We start from the raw sequence: 16,773 nt of genomic DNA, 5'->3' as shown, positions 1-16,773 counted from the left end.
AACTGTTCCCAGTCATAAATAAAAGGGACTCACCCTCACGATGATGCCCATGCGCTTGCTCTCGTAGGTGAAAGGGAAGATCTGCAAGATGGTGAAGTTCAGGATCTGGTCGCCAGGGGTCCTCAGCTGCATGGAAGACTGGTCTCGGCCCACCAGGGTTAAGCCCACACTTTCGGTCCACTGTACCAGGGCCACCTGCATGTAACACGGGGTCGAAGGTCAGACACGGCAGAGGGTCCTGGTTCACAGGTCAACCACAGGAACACAAAGGCAGAATGGGGGCAGACAGATGAAATGCAAGCAGCACTGTGTCCCTGGGAAGACTGTGCCAACCCAGTGACGGCATCCGCTCCCCTGGGCCCTGGGGCTCTGCACTCACAGCTGCCCCTAAAGGCAGGACTCGCCCTCTCTTCCTGGCCCCACGGCAGGCCGAATGCCAGAGCCCAGGCAGAGCACGCACAGGGTGAGAAGTGACCACAGATCGAAGTGACCACAGACCACTTCTGGGAGAATGAGTACCAAGCCAGTTATCTGGACGGACGGGGTGGCTTGACCACCAGGCTCCTGTTTAGGTCTCATGGATACTCACCCAGGTGGGTATTTATAGTTCTCACCGGGGCAATTCTGCCCCCCAAAGGCACTTCAGTGTTTGGGGACATTTTTGGTTGTCACAGCTGGGGGATGGGAGTGTGCTACTGGCATCCACTGGGTGGAGGCCAGGGATGCTGCCAAACACAACAGAACATGATCCCCCAGATGTCAGTCCTGCCGAGGTTGACAACACTAGTCACACAGACGAGGAAGGGACAGAGGCCCGGCCAGGCGGGCACCTGCAAGGCGGGCACCTAGCAGTGGGCCTGGCACTCCTGGAGGCATGATTTGTCAGGCGTCCACCCGACACACAGTCACCATCAGAAAGCTGATGGGAGGTGTGGTAGGAGGTTAACAGCCGCCAACGATGCCCACGTCCTGATCCCCAGAACCTGTGACTGTCACCTCACCAGGCAAATGGACTTTGATTACGACCGAGGGCCCTGAAATGGGAGAGTCACTGATCTGTGGCCAGAGAGAAATGTGAGGACAGGAGGAGGTCAGACACAGGTGACTGAAGCTGGAGGAAGGGCCACAGACCCGGGAAGGTGGGCAGCTTCCGGAGCTGGGCACACAGGGACACAGACTGTCCCTGGGACCAGGAGGACGCAGCCCTGAGGGCAGCCTGGCGAGACCCGTGTCAGGCCCCGACCCACAGGACTGTCACAGTAAACCCGTGTTGTTTTGAACTCCAGATTTACAGCGATTTGCTACAGCAGCAGCGATAGGAGACACGTATAGGAGGTGTCGGGTTTAATGACAAACAAGCTGCCATTTTATTCCATCCAAGTTCAAGGTCATGGTGTCTACAAAGGAAAACAGAAAAGGCACCCCCTTCGTTTCTTCCTATAAAACCATCTTTTGGGAAAGAAGAGGGGGTGGATTTCAGGAGAATGTGACGTGAGGAGTGAGGGAAGCTGACAGAGTTGGCATACCAGAGGCATCCATCGCTTTATCTTTAAGCCTGGCGGTGAGTATATGGCGTGCACTACATTACCCTCTATAACTGTCTGCATGTCTGAGATGTTCATAATGGGTTGTTTTTTTTCATCGAGAAGGTGGTAGATAGAGTCACTTTTCCAGGAAACCTAGTAGCGGCCGCCACCAACAGCACCTCTATTTTATCGGGGTTCGCCCTGAGTCCCCATTCCTTTCCCCAAGAGACTGCAAAAGCCACGCGGAAGCTGCCCCCAGCTTGGCACCCCAGGCATCAGTGCAGCTGAAGTGCGACACCTGATGGCGGGGGGGTGGGGGGGGGGGGGAGATGTCAGACTGGAGCTCAAACCCAGGCTGCCACCCTGCCCCAGCCCCGCCCCACCCCCTGCCAGGGCCTCTGAAATCCGGGCCACAGTAGACTATTCCTCATTTCTGTTCCCACTGTAAAGGTCGTGGCTATACAACCGTGGTGGGTGCTGTGCTCAGATCTAATAGGCTTCTGCTGCTGATATTAACTGAATTCACATCAGAAAGTTCTTCGAGAACAGGAAACTCCACCCTATGGCTTCAGGTCACGGCAAGTCAGCCAGGGGGAAGAGGGGTCACACTGGTCCCCCGCAAGGCGAAGGCCAGTCCAGGAACTGTTCTGTTTTGTTTTTGCTATTCGCCTGCTTAAGTCGCTGTAAATGTATCTGTTTCTTTAATTCAATGACCCTGACCTTCAATATCCCTATCCTACCCGCTAACAATCTTCCTTCAAAGTTTAAAATGAACAAACCAGCCTGGCCGGTGTTGCTTAGTGGTTGAGCGTCGACCTATGAACCAGGAGGTCACAGTTCGATTCCCGGTCAGGGCACATGGCCGGGTTGCGGGCTCCATCCCCAGTGTGAAGTGTGCAGGAGGCAGCCGATCAATGATTCTCTCTCATCAATGATGTTTCTCTCTCTCTCTCCCTCTCCCTCTCCCTTCCTCTCTGAAATCAATAAAAATTTAAAAATTTTTAAAAATTAATAAATCAGTAAAGATCCATATATACAAAGTAGTCCCATCTGTGTACAAAATGTTTCTGGGGTGGCACGTGAAGAGAAATACGTCTAGCTTTCACTTGCATCTTTCCACACTGCTGACGTTATTTTACGCATGTACATGCATTTCTTTTATTTTTAATTAAGTAAAATAAAAATATCCCAACAGAATACAAATACCTAGATACACACAAACCCAAAAAAGCTTAGCTAACTTTACACCCTCTACATACCAATTTTATGTGGAAAAAAGAAAATCCTTCTTCGCATTTCAAACATGATTGTTATTAAAAGAAGTTTTTCACTCTTGTTTTCAAACAGCTGGTTGAAACCCAACTTTATTGTTCTGAAAAGATGGGAAAAGTCTGTGATATTGGGCTTCGGGGAGACTGCTAATTCCCCAAAGCCTGTTCCTAACTTCAATGGAGAAAGAATCTCTAACTCCAGGACCACAAAGGACTTTTGGCCCAGCCCAGCCCCCACGCCGGGGACCCCACAGGCCTTGTTAGAGGAGAAGCTGACTAAATTTGAAATGACCAACACTGGCAAATGCTCCCGATGAAGGGTGAGTCGCAACTGGAGGGAAACATCGTTTAACGGAGCTTTCTTCTACAGCGAATCTCAACAGGGCTAAAGGACCTACAAAACACTATGCCAGTCCTCCCTCCCCCTGCCCCCGCCCCTTGGGTCCCTCGTCCTAATCAAAACCTCATTGGCTCCTCGGGGGCTGATTCCAACAGGATATGAGCCCTGCGGGGGGTCGTTCATTTTTACCTTCCACTCTCTCACTCCAACTCTGTCAGCCTTAATTTAAAGCTACTTCCTAACAGAACACAGAACCCCCTCCCCCTCCCCTGCCCAGGTCCCACTGAGAAGAGATAGGCACAGAATCTTAGCCTAGAATCGGGGCGCTCACTAACCCTCTCCACTGTGGCAGGAACAAGCACTTCAGGGGTGAGGTGAGACCGCCACATTCCTCCACAAAACAAGGTGACATAAAAGCAGGCTACTTCCCATTCTGGCGGGTCCAAGCCTCCTTTCAAAAGAATCGTCAAAGTATGAAGTTTTCAGGGTCTTGTGTCTCACTGTCCTTAACAGCCAGAGTTGGGGCTCAGGGGGACTTGGGTCAGAATACCAGGAGGTCAGAGCAGCAAGAGAAAAAGAAACTGTGTTAAGGTGGGTGGGTGGATGGATGGATGGATGGATAGATGAACCAGATCCAAACTTGATCGAATGCTAAAAACCCAGGGGGCAGAGAGGGGAGGACTCAGCTCATAAGTCGCTGTGTGTTGCAGATTCATCAGGAAACCCTCTCTAAAATGCCCATCTGAGGAATTCATGCCAGACTGTCCATGAATGGCCTTTTCAACATTGGTGGGTGAGCGACAGACCACCTGTGACAACTTCAATGATCTTCCCCGTGTGCCTGGGAAGGTGTGCCTGGGAAGTATGCCGGGCCGGGCTACAAGAAAGAGCTTGGAATTCCTGTCAAAAGCAGATGTGTACTATCCTATGAGCAAGCATGGCTCTGACATCTGATGAAAGCGGTTCTTTGGTGGCACTCAACAAGATAAACACTTGCCCTGGCTGGTTTGGCTCAGTGGATAGAGCGTCGGCCTGTGGACTCAAGGGTCCCAGGTTCAATTCCGGTCAAGGGCACATGTCCAGGTTGCAGGCTCGATCCCCACTGCAGGGGCATGGCAGAAGGCTGCCAATCAATGATTCCCTCTCATCATTGATTTTTCTCTCTCTCTCTCCCTCTCTGAAATCAATAAAATTACTTAACACACACACACACACACACACACACACACAAGATAAACACTCACACTCCCAAAGAGTAGCCAGTCCACCCTCGCCCAGCCTTTCAAGTGGTAAATCTCTCCACAGGCTAAGGTGCTCTTTACAGAATCAGAAAATAGATCCCACGATGCTCCACAGGTGGTTGCGGGTTCAAATGCCGGCAGGGGTTGAGCAGGTCATGCAGGGGTCAGGGGTAAACTGAGGCAGCAGCCACCTCAGCTCAAAGATGGTTATTTTTTTTTTTTTAACACAGCGTGGAGTGAACAAAGCGGCCGCTGTGTTTGAGAATCAGAGGAGTACATGCTGGACTAAAGGGCCTCCCATCCCAATTCCCTTGATCCCGCATTTAAATTTCAGGCTCCTATCGCCAAGCGCTGTTAAAATTAATATTCAAGAAGGAAGAATGGCACCGTCGACGCAGAAATTTAGAAATGACTACTCCCTTCAGCCCACTCTGGGCCAACACTAATATACAGGACAGAACCCCATGGCCCAAGGATGAGCCACGTCCAAGGCTGGATCGACAGTTGTCTAGTGTCCCTAACACACTGTCCTGCCGCACACAGCTGTCCATCCAGCCTTCTCCGGGCGCCTCCCCGCTTCTGCCCTGTCTCCAGAGCAATGCGGCGGCTCCGCCCCATCACGGCACGGGAGGAGAGCGTGGAAACCTCCCGCCTGCTGAGCTATGCTCCTTCCCCGGCGGGGCGCTCTGAGTGCGAGCGGTGGGAGGCGAAGGACTGGTGAGGGGGGAGCTACGGGCTCTCACCCCCGCCCTCCCGGGCACGGGATGGTCCCGCCTCCTCCGGGCACCTCCTCGTTTCCACCCCGTCTCCGGGAACAACGCCCTGCTGCACACGCACAGGCAGCCTCCTCCTTAGCGGTCGTGACTGTTACGGTGTCCCGGCTAATTAGCATATTACCTCTCTTTATATGTATACATAGATAGGTAGATAGATATGCACAAATTTAGGGAAACTCTGGGAAAATCTACACCAGAACATAAACAGCAGATATTGCCAGGTGATAAGCATTACAGTTATGTGTATCAACTTCGTTTTGACTCTACAATGTCTGCTTTTTTCTAGAGAGAACATTAGTAATGGTGATTTTAAAAATTAAGTAATTTTCTGTTACTATGACAGGATTCACGGAAATATGAATTAAAGAATTTTTGTTACTATGACAGGATTCACGGAAATACGAATTAAAGAATTTTTGTTACTATGACAGGATTCGTGGAAAAGACAAATAAGTGAGTCATGGGGCTGCATCTACCTGCTCGTAGGAGAACACCTCCTGACCGCTCACACCAAGAAACGGATGCATGGAAAGCTGCGTCTGGGCCACGGTCTCTCCACTAACTCCTCTCCGCCAGGTTAGATCCCTTCCTCTCCTCTGGGAGCTACTGTACGGAGCGCCCCTCGGGCTGTAATCAATAGCTGATAAAGACCCTTCAAGGCTTCCCACGCGGAATGTGCACAGGAAACAAATCCCGCTTCTGTAGCAGGAAATGAACACCACCCCAACTGGTAGGAATTACTCCGGCAGCTCCGAGGTAGAGAGAATGCTGGCTCCTGCATGCATTTCTAAGCTGACCCTGCCTTGACCAGCAATGTTTTATTGATACAGAATTTCAAAGGGAGGGTTCTAGATGCAGCCACGTCCACGGGGAGTCCCACGGGGACTTGGAAACGGCACAGCTTTCCGCAGATTTTGCTGTGCGGAGATTTCGCCTGCTCCTCATCGCATGGTGCGTCTTTGCACACAGATCTGTAATTTGCGGCACACAGCTTTTGAAATCGTCCAGAAGGCTTATCAGTAAACTACTCACAGCGGTTGTAGCTTTTGTTAGTAGGATTATGGTTTACTTTATTTTCTTACCTATATTTTCACATATTCCACCAGAAACATAAGACAGTGGTGCAATACAAAATAATAACATTGTGTGTGTGTGTGTGTGTGTGTGTGTGTGTGTGTGTGTGTGTGTGTGTGTGTGGCGGGGGGGATGTACCAGTAAGACCTCTGTGAAAATACCAAAAGGCCCAAAGAAAATACCTGCTTTTTAACCATTATTCAGAATCTTAGAAAAGCAAGACAAATCTGAATCCCAGTGCAATTAGTGGACAGAAGAGATGAAGAATTATTCACTTCAAGAAAAAGGAGCTGAGAAGCAGAGAGCAGTCCATGAAAGATCTGCCCTCGTGGGGAAAACCCTTGCACAGCCCTAACACAAGTATCTCGGAGTTGAGTGGGAGCAGGGGGGCGTGGGGCAGGCATGAAAAATCCCCATTAAGACCCCCCACCCATCTCTAGGCAATCGGAGTGTTCAAGCTCGGAGGCAGGGTGCGGACTGATCAGATCCCCAACACTTGGAACATGTTCCAATTCCACAAGTACCATAGGCTGCTGTTCCCAGTCCAAACCGCCAAGAAGCGGTCCCTCCTCACGTCCACCACTCAGTGGATCGTCCTCACGCCCAGAACGGGAAATGGGGATCAAACCAAGTAAACCTGGTGAAGCAACGAGGACAGCCTGCGGTTTTGGTTACGAGGGCCCAAGTCCAAGAAGGTCAGTAGCATCAGCCACCCCGCCTCGCCCTCCTCTTCTCTCGTTCAGCACGCAATCCCATCTCGGCATTCGGCCAAGGGTGACATTTTCCACCCTTAGCAAGCCTGGTTCGAATGTCATTTGTCGGCCTCACAGCTGTTCTGCAAACACACGCGGGCTGGAAGGGGGAGTCTCCCGGGGACACACTCCATCGCCCCAAGAAAGAGCCCTTTCACGGCTGAGCTTTGGGAAGGGCTCTCGCTGCACTGTTGCCCAGCCGCCATCCACCAGGGCTCACTGACATGCCGAGGCCAGTGCGCACCTTTAAACACTTCCTCCCCCAGGAAGCCTGCTCCTTACCATGAACAAAATAATCACTGGGAGTCCTGGTCATGTTGGTGGAAGACTAAAACGGTTTAAATGTCTTTTCCTGGTCATTTGCATCACGGGCCTGAAAAATACGCATTCAACCTGCCCCACAGGACCTACTGCTGCCTGCCAAGGGCTCACCACCCCTCGTGGGCCCCACGACACAGACACACGGAGGCAGGACGAGGATACGCGGCTGGTCTGAGCCTCAAGACGCAGGTGCTCAACGGCCTCACTGCCTCTGCCTCCCTGGGCCTGGGCTGCAGTGCTGTCCAACGCCGACGTCCTAGCCCCGTGGTCGGCAAACTGCGGCTCGCGAGCCACATGCGGCTCTTTGGCGCCTTGAGTATGGCTCTTCCACAAAATACCACGGCCTGGGCGAGTCTATTTTGAAGAAGTGGCGTTAGAAGTTTAAGTTTAAAAAATTTGGCTCTCAAAAGAAATTTCAATCGTACTGTTGATATTTGGCTCTGTTGACTAATGAGTTTGCCGACCACTGTCCTAGCCCATCACAGGCACTCAAATACGAACCCAACCTCACCATTTCTAGAAACACTAGGTGTAACAAAGCTCACTGCAATGTTTATACATGTGATTGCCAAAAATTAGAAATAACCTGAATCCCAGCCATCTGAGAACATGGGCAATAATGCTAAAAAACTGTTTTTTAAATAATATTCAAGAGAACTGAAAACAAGCATGATAAAATATTAAGTGAAAAAGGAGGATACAAAACCATAGCTTACTAAAATTCCCATTGTTTTAAGAAAAAAAAATATATATAAGCCATTGGAAGGTCAGAGAAAGATAAGGACACATGCTCTCCCTCACACGTGAAATCTAATGAACAAAATAAACTGATGAACAAAATAGATCCAGAGACATAGACCCATGGAACTGACGAATTTCAGAGGGAAGGCGGGGGATGGGGAATTAATTGGGGAACTTATATACATATATGCATGGCCCATGGACAATACTGTGGTGATAGCTTGGGAGGGGTGGGTCTCAGGTGGAGGGAGTCAATGGGGAAAAAAAAAAGAGACATCTATAATACTTTCAAAAATAAGGATAAGTATATCTTTTTTAAAAAAGAAAAAATATATAAGATACTGGAAGGCTATCTATCAAAATGTTCTTAGTGGCTTCTGAAAAAAAAAAATGGTTGAGCCCTGGCTGGTGTGGGTAGGTGGTTAGAGCATCCACCCTCAGACCAAAGGGTTGTGGGTTCGATTCCTGGTCAAGAACACATACCCTGGTTGTGGGTTTGCTCCCCACCCCTGGTCAGGGAGCCTGCGGGAGGCAGCCAATCGATGTGTCTCTCTCACATTGATGTTTCTCTCTCTCTCTCTCTCTCTCTCCCTCCCTCCCTTCCACTCTCTCTAAAAAGCAATAGAAAAAATATCCTCAGGTGAGGATTAACAAAAAAACAAAAAAAAATGAGATAATACATGGAACGTACTTCACAAGTTGCCTCTTGTTCTCCTACACGGCTGAGTTTGCAACGGACCCACTTTCTTCTTTATAGTCGTCTGAAATTTCCAAACTTTCTTCACTAAAAAAAATTGCTTTAATAATCAGAACAAAGGTTTTCTTTAAGAAAAGAAGTAAAAAAAAAAAAAAAAAAAACTAGAAGGAGAAAAGACCAAAATGCTAACAGGTTGGAAAACACATACCTGTGTATGAATTATACTCAGGGGAGGGGGACAAAGGGTATGCTACTGCTTTATGCTGGGCAAGTCCTCTGCCTAAACACACACAGAGGGGGTTCCTACCGTATGACACCCTAAAAGGGAAAGCAATTGGGTCCTGTTACAGAAAACATTAAAGGGGTAACGCTCTTGAACATGGAATCAAATGAATCGCTTTTGGGTTCAGCAAAAGAATATGCTTAGATAGAAACAGCCCCTTTAAAATGTGTGGCTTATTCATCAAATTAGAAACGTCTGGCCGGTGTGGCTCAGTGGTTGAGCATGGTCCTATGAACCAGGAAGGAGGTCACGGTTCAATTCCATTCAGGGCACATGCCCAGGTTGTGGGCTCAAGCCCAGTAAGGGGCATGCAGGAGGCAGCTGATCAATGATTCTCTCTCACTATTGATGCTTCTATCTCTCTCTCCCTCTTCCTCTCTGAAATCAATAAAATAGATATTTTTTAAAAAATTAGAAACTTTTGTGTTTCAAAGGACACCATCAAGAAAAAGCCTTCAGCCCTAGCTGGTTTGGCTCAGAGCGTCGGCCTGCGGACTGAGGGGTCCCAGATTTGATTCTGGTCAAGGGCACATGCCCGGGTTGCAGGCTCAATCCCCAGTAGGGGGTGTGCAGGAGGCAGCCGATCAATGATTCTCTCTCATCATTGATGTTTCTATCTCTCTATCCCTCTCCCTTCCTCTCTGAAATCAATACAAAATATATATATATTTTTAAAAGCCTTCAGAATGGGAGAAAATATTTACAAATTTGATAGGAGACTTATATGAGATGTATAAAGAATTTTTACAACTCAACAGTAAAAAGACACATAACACCATTAATAGTAGGCAAAGGATATGGACAGACATTTCTCCAAAGAAGATGCACAAATAACCAGGAAGCACATGGAAAGATGCCCAATATTATTAGCCACCAGGGATACGCAAATCAAGGCCACAATGAGATCCCACTTCACACTCACTAGGGTGGCCGGACTCAAAAGGACCAACAACAAGTGATGGCTAAGATGTGGAGAAACGGGAACCCTCACACCCGCTGACGGGAATGTAAAAGGGTGCAGCCACTTTAGAAAGCAGTCTGGCAGTTCCTCAGAAGGCTAAACATAGAGCTACCATGTGCCCCAGCAATTCCATTCCTAGATCTACACCAAGAGAAACATGTCCACTCAAAAACTTGTACACAGCCCTGGCCCGCGCGGTTCACTTGGTGGGGTGTCATCCCGTGTACCTAGGGGTGGCCAGTTCGATTCCCAGTCAGTGTACATGCTCGGGTTGCAGGCTCAGTCCCTAGCAGGGAGCGTGCAGGAGGCATGCCAGTCGATGTTACGCTCTCACATCCATGTTTCTCTCTCCCTCTCCCTGCCTCTCCCTCTAAAAACCAATTTTTAAATCTTTTTTTAAAAAAACAACTTGTACGCAAATGTTCATAGCAGCATTATCCATAATAGTAAACAAACAAACAAACAAAATACCATCTAAATGTCCATCAACCAATGAATGGATAAACAAAATGCAGTGTTATCCATACAATGGGATATTATTCATCCGTAAAAGTCATGAAGTTCTGACAGGCTAACAACACGAATGAATCTTGAAAACATACGCTAAGGGGAAAAAGCCCAGAAAAGGCAATTCTGCACAGACAGGAAGTAGGTTAGTGGTTGCCAGGGCTGGGGGTCGGGGGAGTCTACAGGGACAATGGGCATGGAGTACTTCCTTTGAGGTGATGAAAATGTTCCAAAATTTATTATGGTCACGGTTGTATAACTCGGTGAATATACTAAAAAAACCCACTGACCTCTACATGTTAAATGGGTGGCTGTATGGTAAGTGAATTTTATCTTAATAAAGCTGTTTTTTGGTGGCTGTTGTTTTCAAGGGGGTGCGGTTTCCATGGGACCTTGTCTCCCTTTGGGGTTAGCCACCTGAATTACAAAGAAGACCCCCTGCTCCTCCCTGACTCAGGACAGAGCTCAAGTCCATGACCACTCCTGGGAAAGATCAGGTCCTGCACGCATCTGAAAGGTACCGGCCTCGCTGCCCTCCCCCTCCCTGGCTCCTGTCTGCCCTGACAGGTGGATCCGTGGGAGCCACACCCGCCCCGGGTTTACCTCGTCCGGGCTGGACGCCTGGTACACACGGCACGAGTCTTCATACTGCTTCTCGGCCTCGGCCTGGTCGGTCACGCCGTTGGACTCGTACACGGGAGTCACGTTGTGGCAGAGCGCGATGGCCTTCACGGCCTCGTGCACGCGGCTGCTCATGGTCCGCCGGACTTTGGTGGCGATCGTGGGGCCCTTCTGAGCAGGCGGGTCCTGGGACTGCTGTGAGGAGGGAACGACAGGAAGGTGACCACAGGCACAGAAGGTCTCCCACGGGTGGGAGAACAGCCAGGCGGAGTCGGCTCTCCTCACTGCGGGCTAACGGTAACTCCCAGGCTAGCTACGGGGACACCGCAATAAATGGCATGTGGTCTTCAGGGACCCAATCATGTATGCTCAGCACAACAGCAAAAACCACACAAAATAAATAGGAAGGATTATAACTTAGTGAATGTGGGTGATTCTGCCTGCTAACGTGTGAACCTGCCTTCCTTTGGGGGTGTCGGGGAGCCTCCTAAGAGTGAGGTCCCACCACGCTGCAAGCGGTCCTGGTGTTCAGACCAGGGCTTCTCCACCTCGGCACGGCCAGCATCCGGGCAAACATTGTCTGCGGTTGGGACAATCCTGTGCCTTGCAGGATGTTCAGCTGCACCTCCGGCCTCACCTCCTAGATCCCAGAAGCTCCCCTCTCCCCGAGTGGTCTCAACGGATGCTGCCAATCGTCCCGGGAGACCGAGCCCGTCCCTGGTTCAGAACCCGGTTTAAATGTTCACTCTTTGGTTTTGCATAAAAGACAGCAACTGCGACTGGTGCCCTACAGGATAAGGACCATCAGTGACACGGAACTCGGCGCAGGGCCTGGGACAGTGACAGGAATGATGCTCCTAGACGCGCGTACTGCACACCTGGTACCCAGCACTGCACTTAAGGCAGGTTTCCAAGAGCAATTTAAAGATAAATACCTAAGTTTTTTAAAAGAGACTAATGTTATATGTGCTCCATTTTTGCTTTCTACGTTGACTTCAGACCCTTAACTTGTGGAAGCAGCTACTCCACCCCCTTGTTCAGACCTTTGGACACATGGCTGAGCCTCCCGAACGGGTTAAGTCTTGGGGAAAGTGGCTTCAAGCAACATGGTAAAAACAGTATTAAAGGTCAACGAATCTGAGCTTTATCCGTGGATGGGCTGTGGAAAGCTGTGCGACCTTAAGCCAGCCACATCTGCCCTCTGGGCCTCAGTTTCCTGCAAATGAGAGGAGTGGGGTCCACACCCGAGTAGCAGGAATCCCAAGCCACCCGCTCAGCATCCCCGAAGTGGAAGGCACGCAGCCCGTTCCCATATGTGTTACACATCGGGCGCCATGAAGACCTTCCTTTGAAAAAGGGCTTCTATCGCCTTGAAATATAATTTAAAAAATTAAGACCACCAGGAAATGAGCACTTGTTAACAGCTTATGTCTCAGATGCCCTCCCACGGCCCACGGGGTCCACCTGATTAGCCCCTGCCCATCTCTGCAACCTCCTTATTCACTCTGCGCCAGCCACGCTGGCCTCTTCAGTTCTTTGAACACTGCCACGCTGCTTCCTGCCACAGGGCCTTTGCACTTGCTGTACCCGCTACCTAGAATACCATTTCCTGGATCTCTGCAGGGCCGGCTTACTCTATCTCATCATGGAGATCTAAGTTCAAATGTTACCTCCTCAAGGAGGGCTTCTCTGAGCCCCTAACTCAGCGGTCGCCAACGTTTCGGACCTCATGGACCACCAGTGGTCCGCGGACTACCGGTTGGCGACCGCTGCCCTAAATCTTATTACCCCGCCTGCCCTCTCTCCCACTGGAAGTCATGTTTCCCGGGCGGTTGTCGTCCTCACTGTCTACAGCTGGCTTGTTGACCTGATGATTCTCCTGACCAACCCTGAGGACAGTTGTCTGCTGCATCCCAGCATCTAAAGCAGGCGCTACTTGCTGAACAAATGAACGATTTACCGTTCCTAAGGTGATGGTGGGGGTCCTGGCTTTACATGAATTTTTTTTCCATCTCCAAGAAGAAATACATGTCAAATGGACCCCCATCAGTTCCAGATTTTAAACCACAGTTTTGGACAAAGGACCTACAGTAGTCTTCCTGCCTCCACGGCTGCGTCCGGAAGCCTGAGATGTTGGCGGACATACTGGATGCCACATTCCATTAAAACCATATTTTGCCCAACAGAGGAGAAGCGAGCTGGCCTTTGAGAGTGAAATGTGTTTTATGCCGGTGAACACATGCCCAAAATAGAGAACAGATGGGTTACAAGAAACAAGAAAATGACTTTCGTTTAATTTTTTAATACTATTTTTAGCAGCGGCTTTGGACTCCTCGGGTAATTAGACAATTACTAAATTATTCTTGTCATGCAGGCACACACACCGCCCCGGCTTCCTGCTCTGTTAACCTCTGGTGTCAAGAGGACACGAGTTTCACTTCCAGGCCAAAGGGCACTGCATGGTAACAATAATTAGGGTAATGAATCAGAACTACAGTTTAAATGAATCACTATTTGCCAAGTGCTTTGGACGAGAAAGACTTTAACTCCAACGTTACACTGAGGACTGCGGCTTTACAGAAAGGCGCTCCGTAGGACAGACTCCGTCAGGAACGCGGTTTCCTAAGTTCTGTGGTGTCTGTTCCAGGCACGGACTCATGTCCTCACTGTTGCCCACGTTCCTCAGCACCTGGGCCAAATTATGATTCAGCACGAGGGGCAATAGCAAGACCTCTGACAGAGCAATTGCTTCGGCTGGCAAGTTTTCGCAACAGTGGGTTGGAAGGAAAGGCTGAGTGAAGGACCCGCCACAAACCTTTGCATTCTGTGAGCAACCTGATTCCATGTCTACTACGGAAGACAAATTCTCCCACTGACATTCCAATGGGGCACAACCCAGGCAGCCCAGGTCTCTGCAAGGACCCCACTTTCAGGTCAGGGGACCATTTGACAACAAATGAGAAGATGAGGGTGCCTGGCCCCCACCAACAGGCGGCTGGTTTAACGCCTCCACGCTCATTTACTTCTCTCTTGCATTAGCACGTACCCCCTTTCCTACTACTGAGGTGCTTCAGGGGGGAGGGGTCAAAACCACCGGTTCTGAAATTCTCCTAATTTTCAAGTAAAGGGCTCACTCGCACACCAAACGGGAATCCACGTGTATCCTCAGACCCCGGTAATGACCAGGGGCTCGGCCAGTATTAGTATTGGGCCCCGTCTTCAAACATCCTCACATTCCCCATATGGAAGAGTTTCACATTGTACAGTGTTTACCTCTAGCCTCCTGCCCATGGGCCCTTTAACCTACACCCATTTCTTCTTACTTAAAAAATACCAGGGGAAAATCAAAACAGATGTGGACAGAGGCAGGTTACCAGTCTCGCTGCCCCGGGGGAAACCACCGGTCCTCTTACGGACGGGGGAGAGAGGCCAACGCCGCTCCCACGAGGGCAGGAGTTGGGAGAGGAATCAAGACCTCCATGTGCAAAGGTCCCGGACTTGGGCCCTTGGGTGGGGTACTCGCACCAGCCAATGCTTCGGAGTCACTCTACGGCAATCAATGAGCCATGGAGGATCAATGAGATAGACAGACACAGGCCCCTGCTTCTCATTACTGACCCAGGGCAGGGGCATGTCCCGCTGAGAACTCCAGTCTGTGTAACAGCAAACAGTAGCACAAAATTCAAATACTGAGCCACCATGAATAGAAACGTGCTTTCTAAATGCGATTAAAGTTTCACCACCACGTAACGGGCGTCCATAATATTAACCGACAGTATGGATGGGTTGCAATTGGTAAAAACACACTGTTGAGGAGAAGGAATTCCTGTGTGGATAGTCCCACTTCGCTCCCTAAGTAAAGCCCAAAGCTGGTAAGGCGTCAGCCTCAAAGGGGCACCCCCCCACCCCAGAGACAGGCCGGGGCTGCTACTTCCAAATGAACCCAGAGTTACAGGCTGAGAGTGAGTGAAGAAATACAACGTTCACTACGGAACTGCAGACATCTTGGAGCATGACAAAGGCAGCACATTTCCATTCCTTGACGTCGAACCCCAGAGAGCACAGAGGTTCTCAACTGGGGTGACCTGGGCTACCATCTGGCAATGTCGAGAGAGATTCGGGGTTGTCACCACTGGGGGCAGAGGAGGGAACGTGTACTACAGACCACCTGATGGCAGAGGGCAAAGACGCCGCTAATACACAGGACGTCCTCACAACACAGCCTTATCCAGCGCAACATGGCATTCCCGAGGTGAAAACCAGTTAGGCCGTCGACACGATGAAACCAGGGCCAGGCCCTCGCCGGTTTGGCTCAGTGGATAGAGCGTCGGCCTGCGGACTGAAGGGTCCCAGGTTCGATTCCGGTCAAGGGCATGTATCTTGGTTGCGGGCACATTCCCAGTGGCGGGTGTGCAGGAGGCAGCTGATCAATGCTTCTCTCTCATCGATGTTTCTAACTCTCTCTTCCTCTCCCTTCCTCTCTGTAAAAAATCAATAAAATATATTTTTAAAAATAAAATAAATAAAAAGAGAAGCAGCCAGGGCCAGGAAGTGGCAGAGACCTAACTGCACAGGCTGGGTCCTGTCCATTTAAAATGTCAGTATCGTTCATCGTGGATTTTCGCATGAATCTTTATTACTGCGGCTTGGAGAAGGGAAGTCATCCTATGACGTTTTGCTCCCAAGGTGCAGACCCCACTCTAGACCCCCTACAATAGGGCCAGGACTAACTACCCTAGTTAGTCCTGGCCCTATTGTAAAGCCATTAAAATTATGACAATCACTGACAGGAGTGAAAACGCGAAGTTGGGTAGTGTTATTCTAATAGTGGTTCTTAACCAGAAATGCTCCTCAAAATAACCAGTAAATACTTTAATAATTTTAAGAAATATAGATGCTTGGGCCCCCCCACACCTAAAGAATGCAAGAGGTTCCAGATATATATATATATATATATATGTACTAGAGGCCCAGTCCCTATCGGCTGCCGGCTGCTGGCCGGGTACTCCCTCCCCTCCCCCAGCCGCCTGCCAACACCACCAGCCAGAGCCTCCCTCCCCCTCATATCCCTCCCCACCGCTGGCCCACCCCCTGGTCGAACTCCCAGAAGAACTCTGGTTGAGGGGACAATTTGCATACTACGCTTTTATTATATAGGGTATATATATATATATACACACACATATATACATATATACACATATATGTGTGTGTGTGTGTATATATATATATATATATATATATATATATATATATATATCTTTTTTAACTTTACACAAAAGTCTGAAGTTCAACTCTAATTAAAAAGAATTATGAGCCCAGCCAGTGTGGCTCAGTGGTTGAGCATCGACCTATGAACCAGGAAGTCACAGTTCAATTCCCAGTCAGGGCACATGCCTGGGTTGCGGGCTTGATCCCCAGTAGGGGCATGCAGAAGGCAGTCGATCAATGATTTTCTTTCATCATTGATGTTTCCATCTCTCTCTCTCTCCTTCTCCATTCCTCTCTGAAATCAATAAAAATATATTTTTAAAAAACAATAAAAAGATGAAATTTTAGAAAGATATGGTAAAAACAAAAATCAGCATTTTTCACAGTGTTAGCTAATATCCCAAAATAACAACATATAGTCAGGAAATGGACACTGGAAATTATAAAATTA

At 49.3% G+C, this 16,773-nt stretch overlaps 1 protein-coding gene across 2 annotated transcripts in view; it reads right to left on the bottom strand.

Moving 5' to 3' along the window:
- Nucleotides 1-16,773, bottom strand: part of ATP9A (ATPase phospholipid transporting 9A (putative)) — a 129,321-nt gene that overhangs the window by 29,313 nt on the left and 83,235 nt on the right. Inside the window, exons 14-15 of one of the 2 annotated variants that reach the window (XM_079783492.1) lie at nt 11,094-11,306; nt 34-195 (exon numbers count right to left, since the gene is read on the bottom strand). In XM_079783492.1, coding sequence (XP_079639618.1) covers nt 34-195; nt 11,094-11,306 — 375 coding nt within the window. The remainder of the gene's footprint in view (nt 1-33; nt 196-11,093; nt 11,307-16,773) is intronic. The other variant, XM_079783493.1, reaches the window with a different exon arrangement.

Source organism: Cnephaeus nilssonii, assembly GCF_951640355.1.
Source record: "Cnephaeus nilssonii genome assembly, chromosome: 11".
Lineage (NCBI taxonomy): Eukaryota > Metazoa > Chordata > Mammalia > Chiroptera > Vespertilionidae > Cnephaeus > Cnephaeus nilssonii.
The sequence above is the reverse complement of the archived record's forward strand: the minus strand, read 5'-3'. Positions and strand labels throughout refer to the sequence as shown.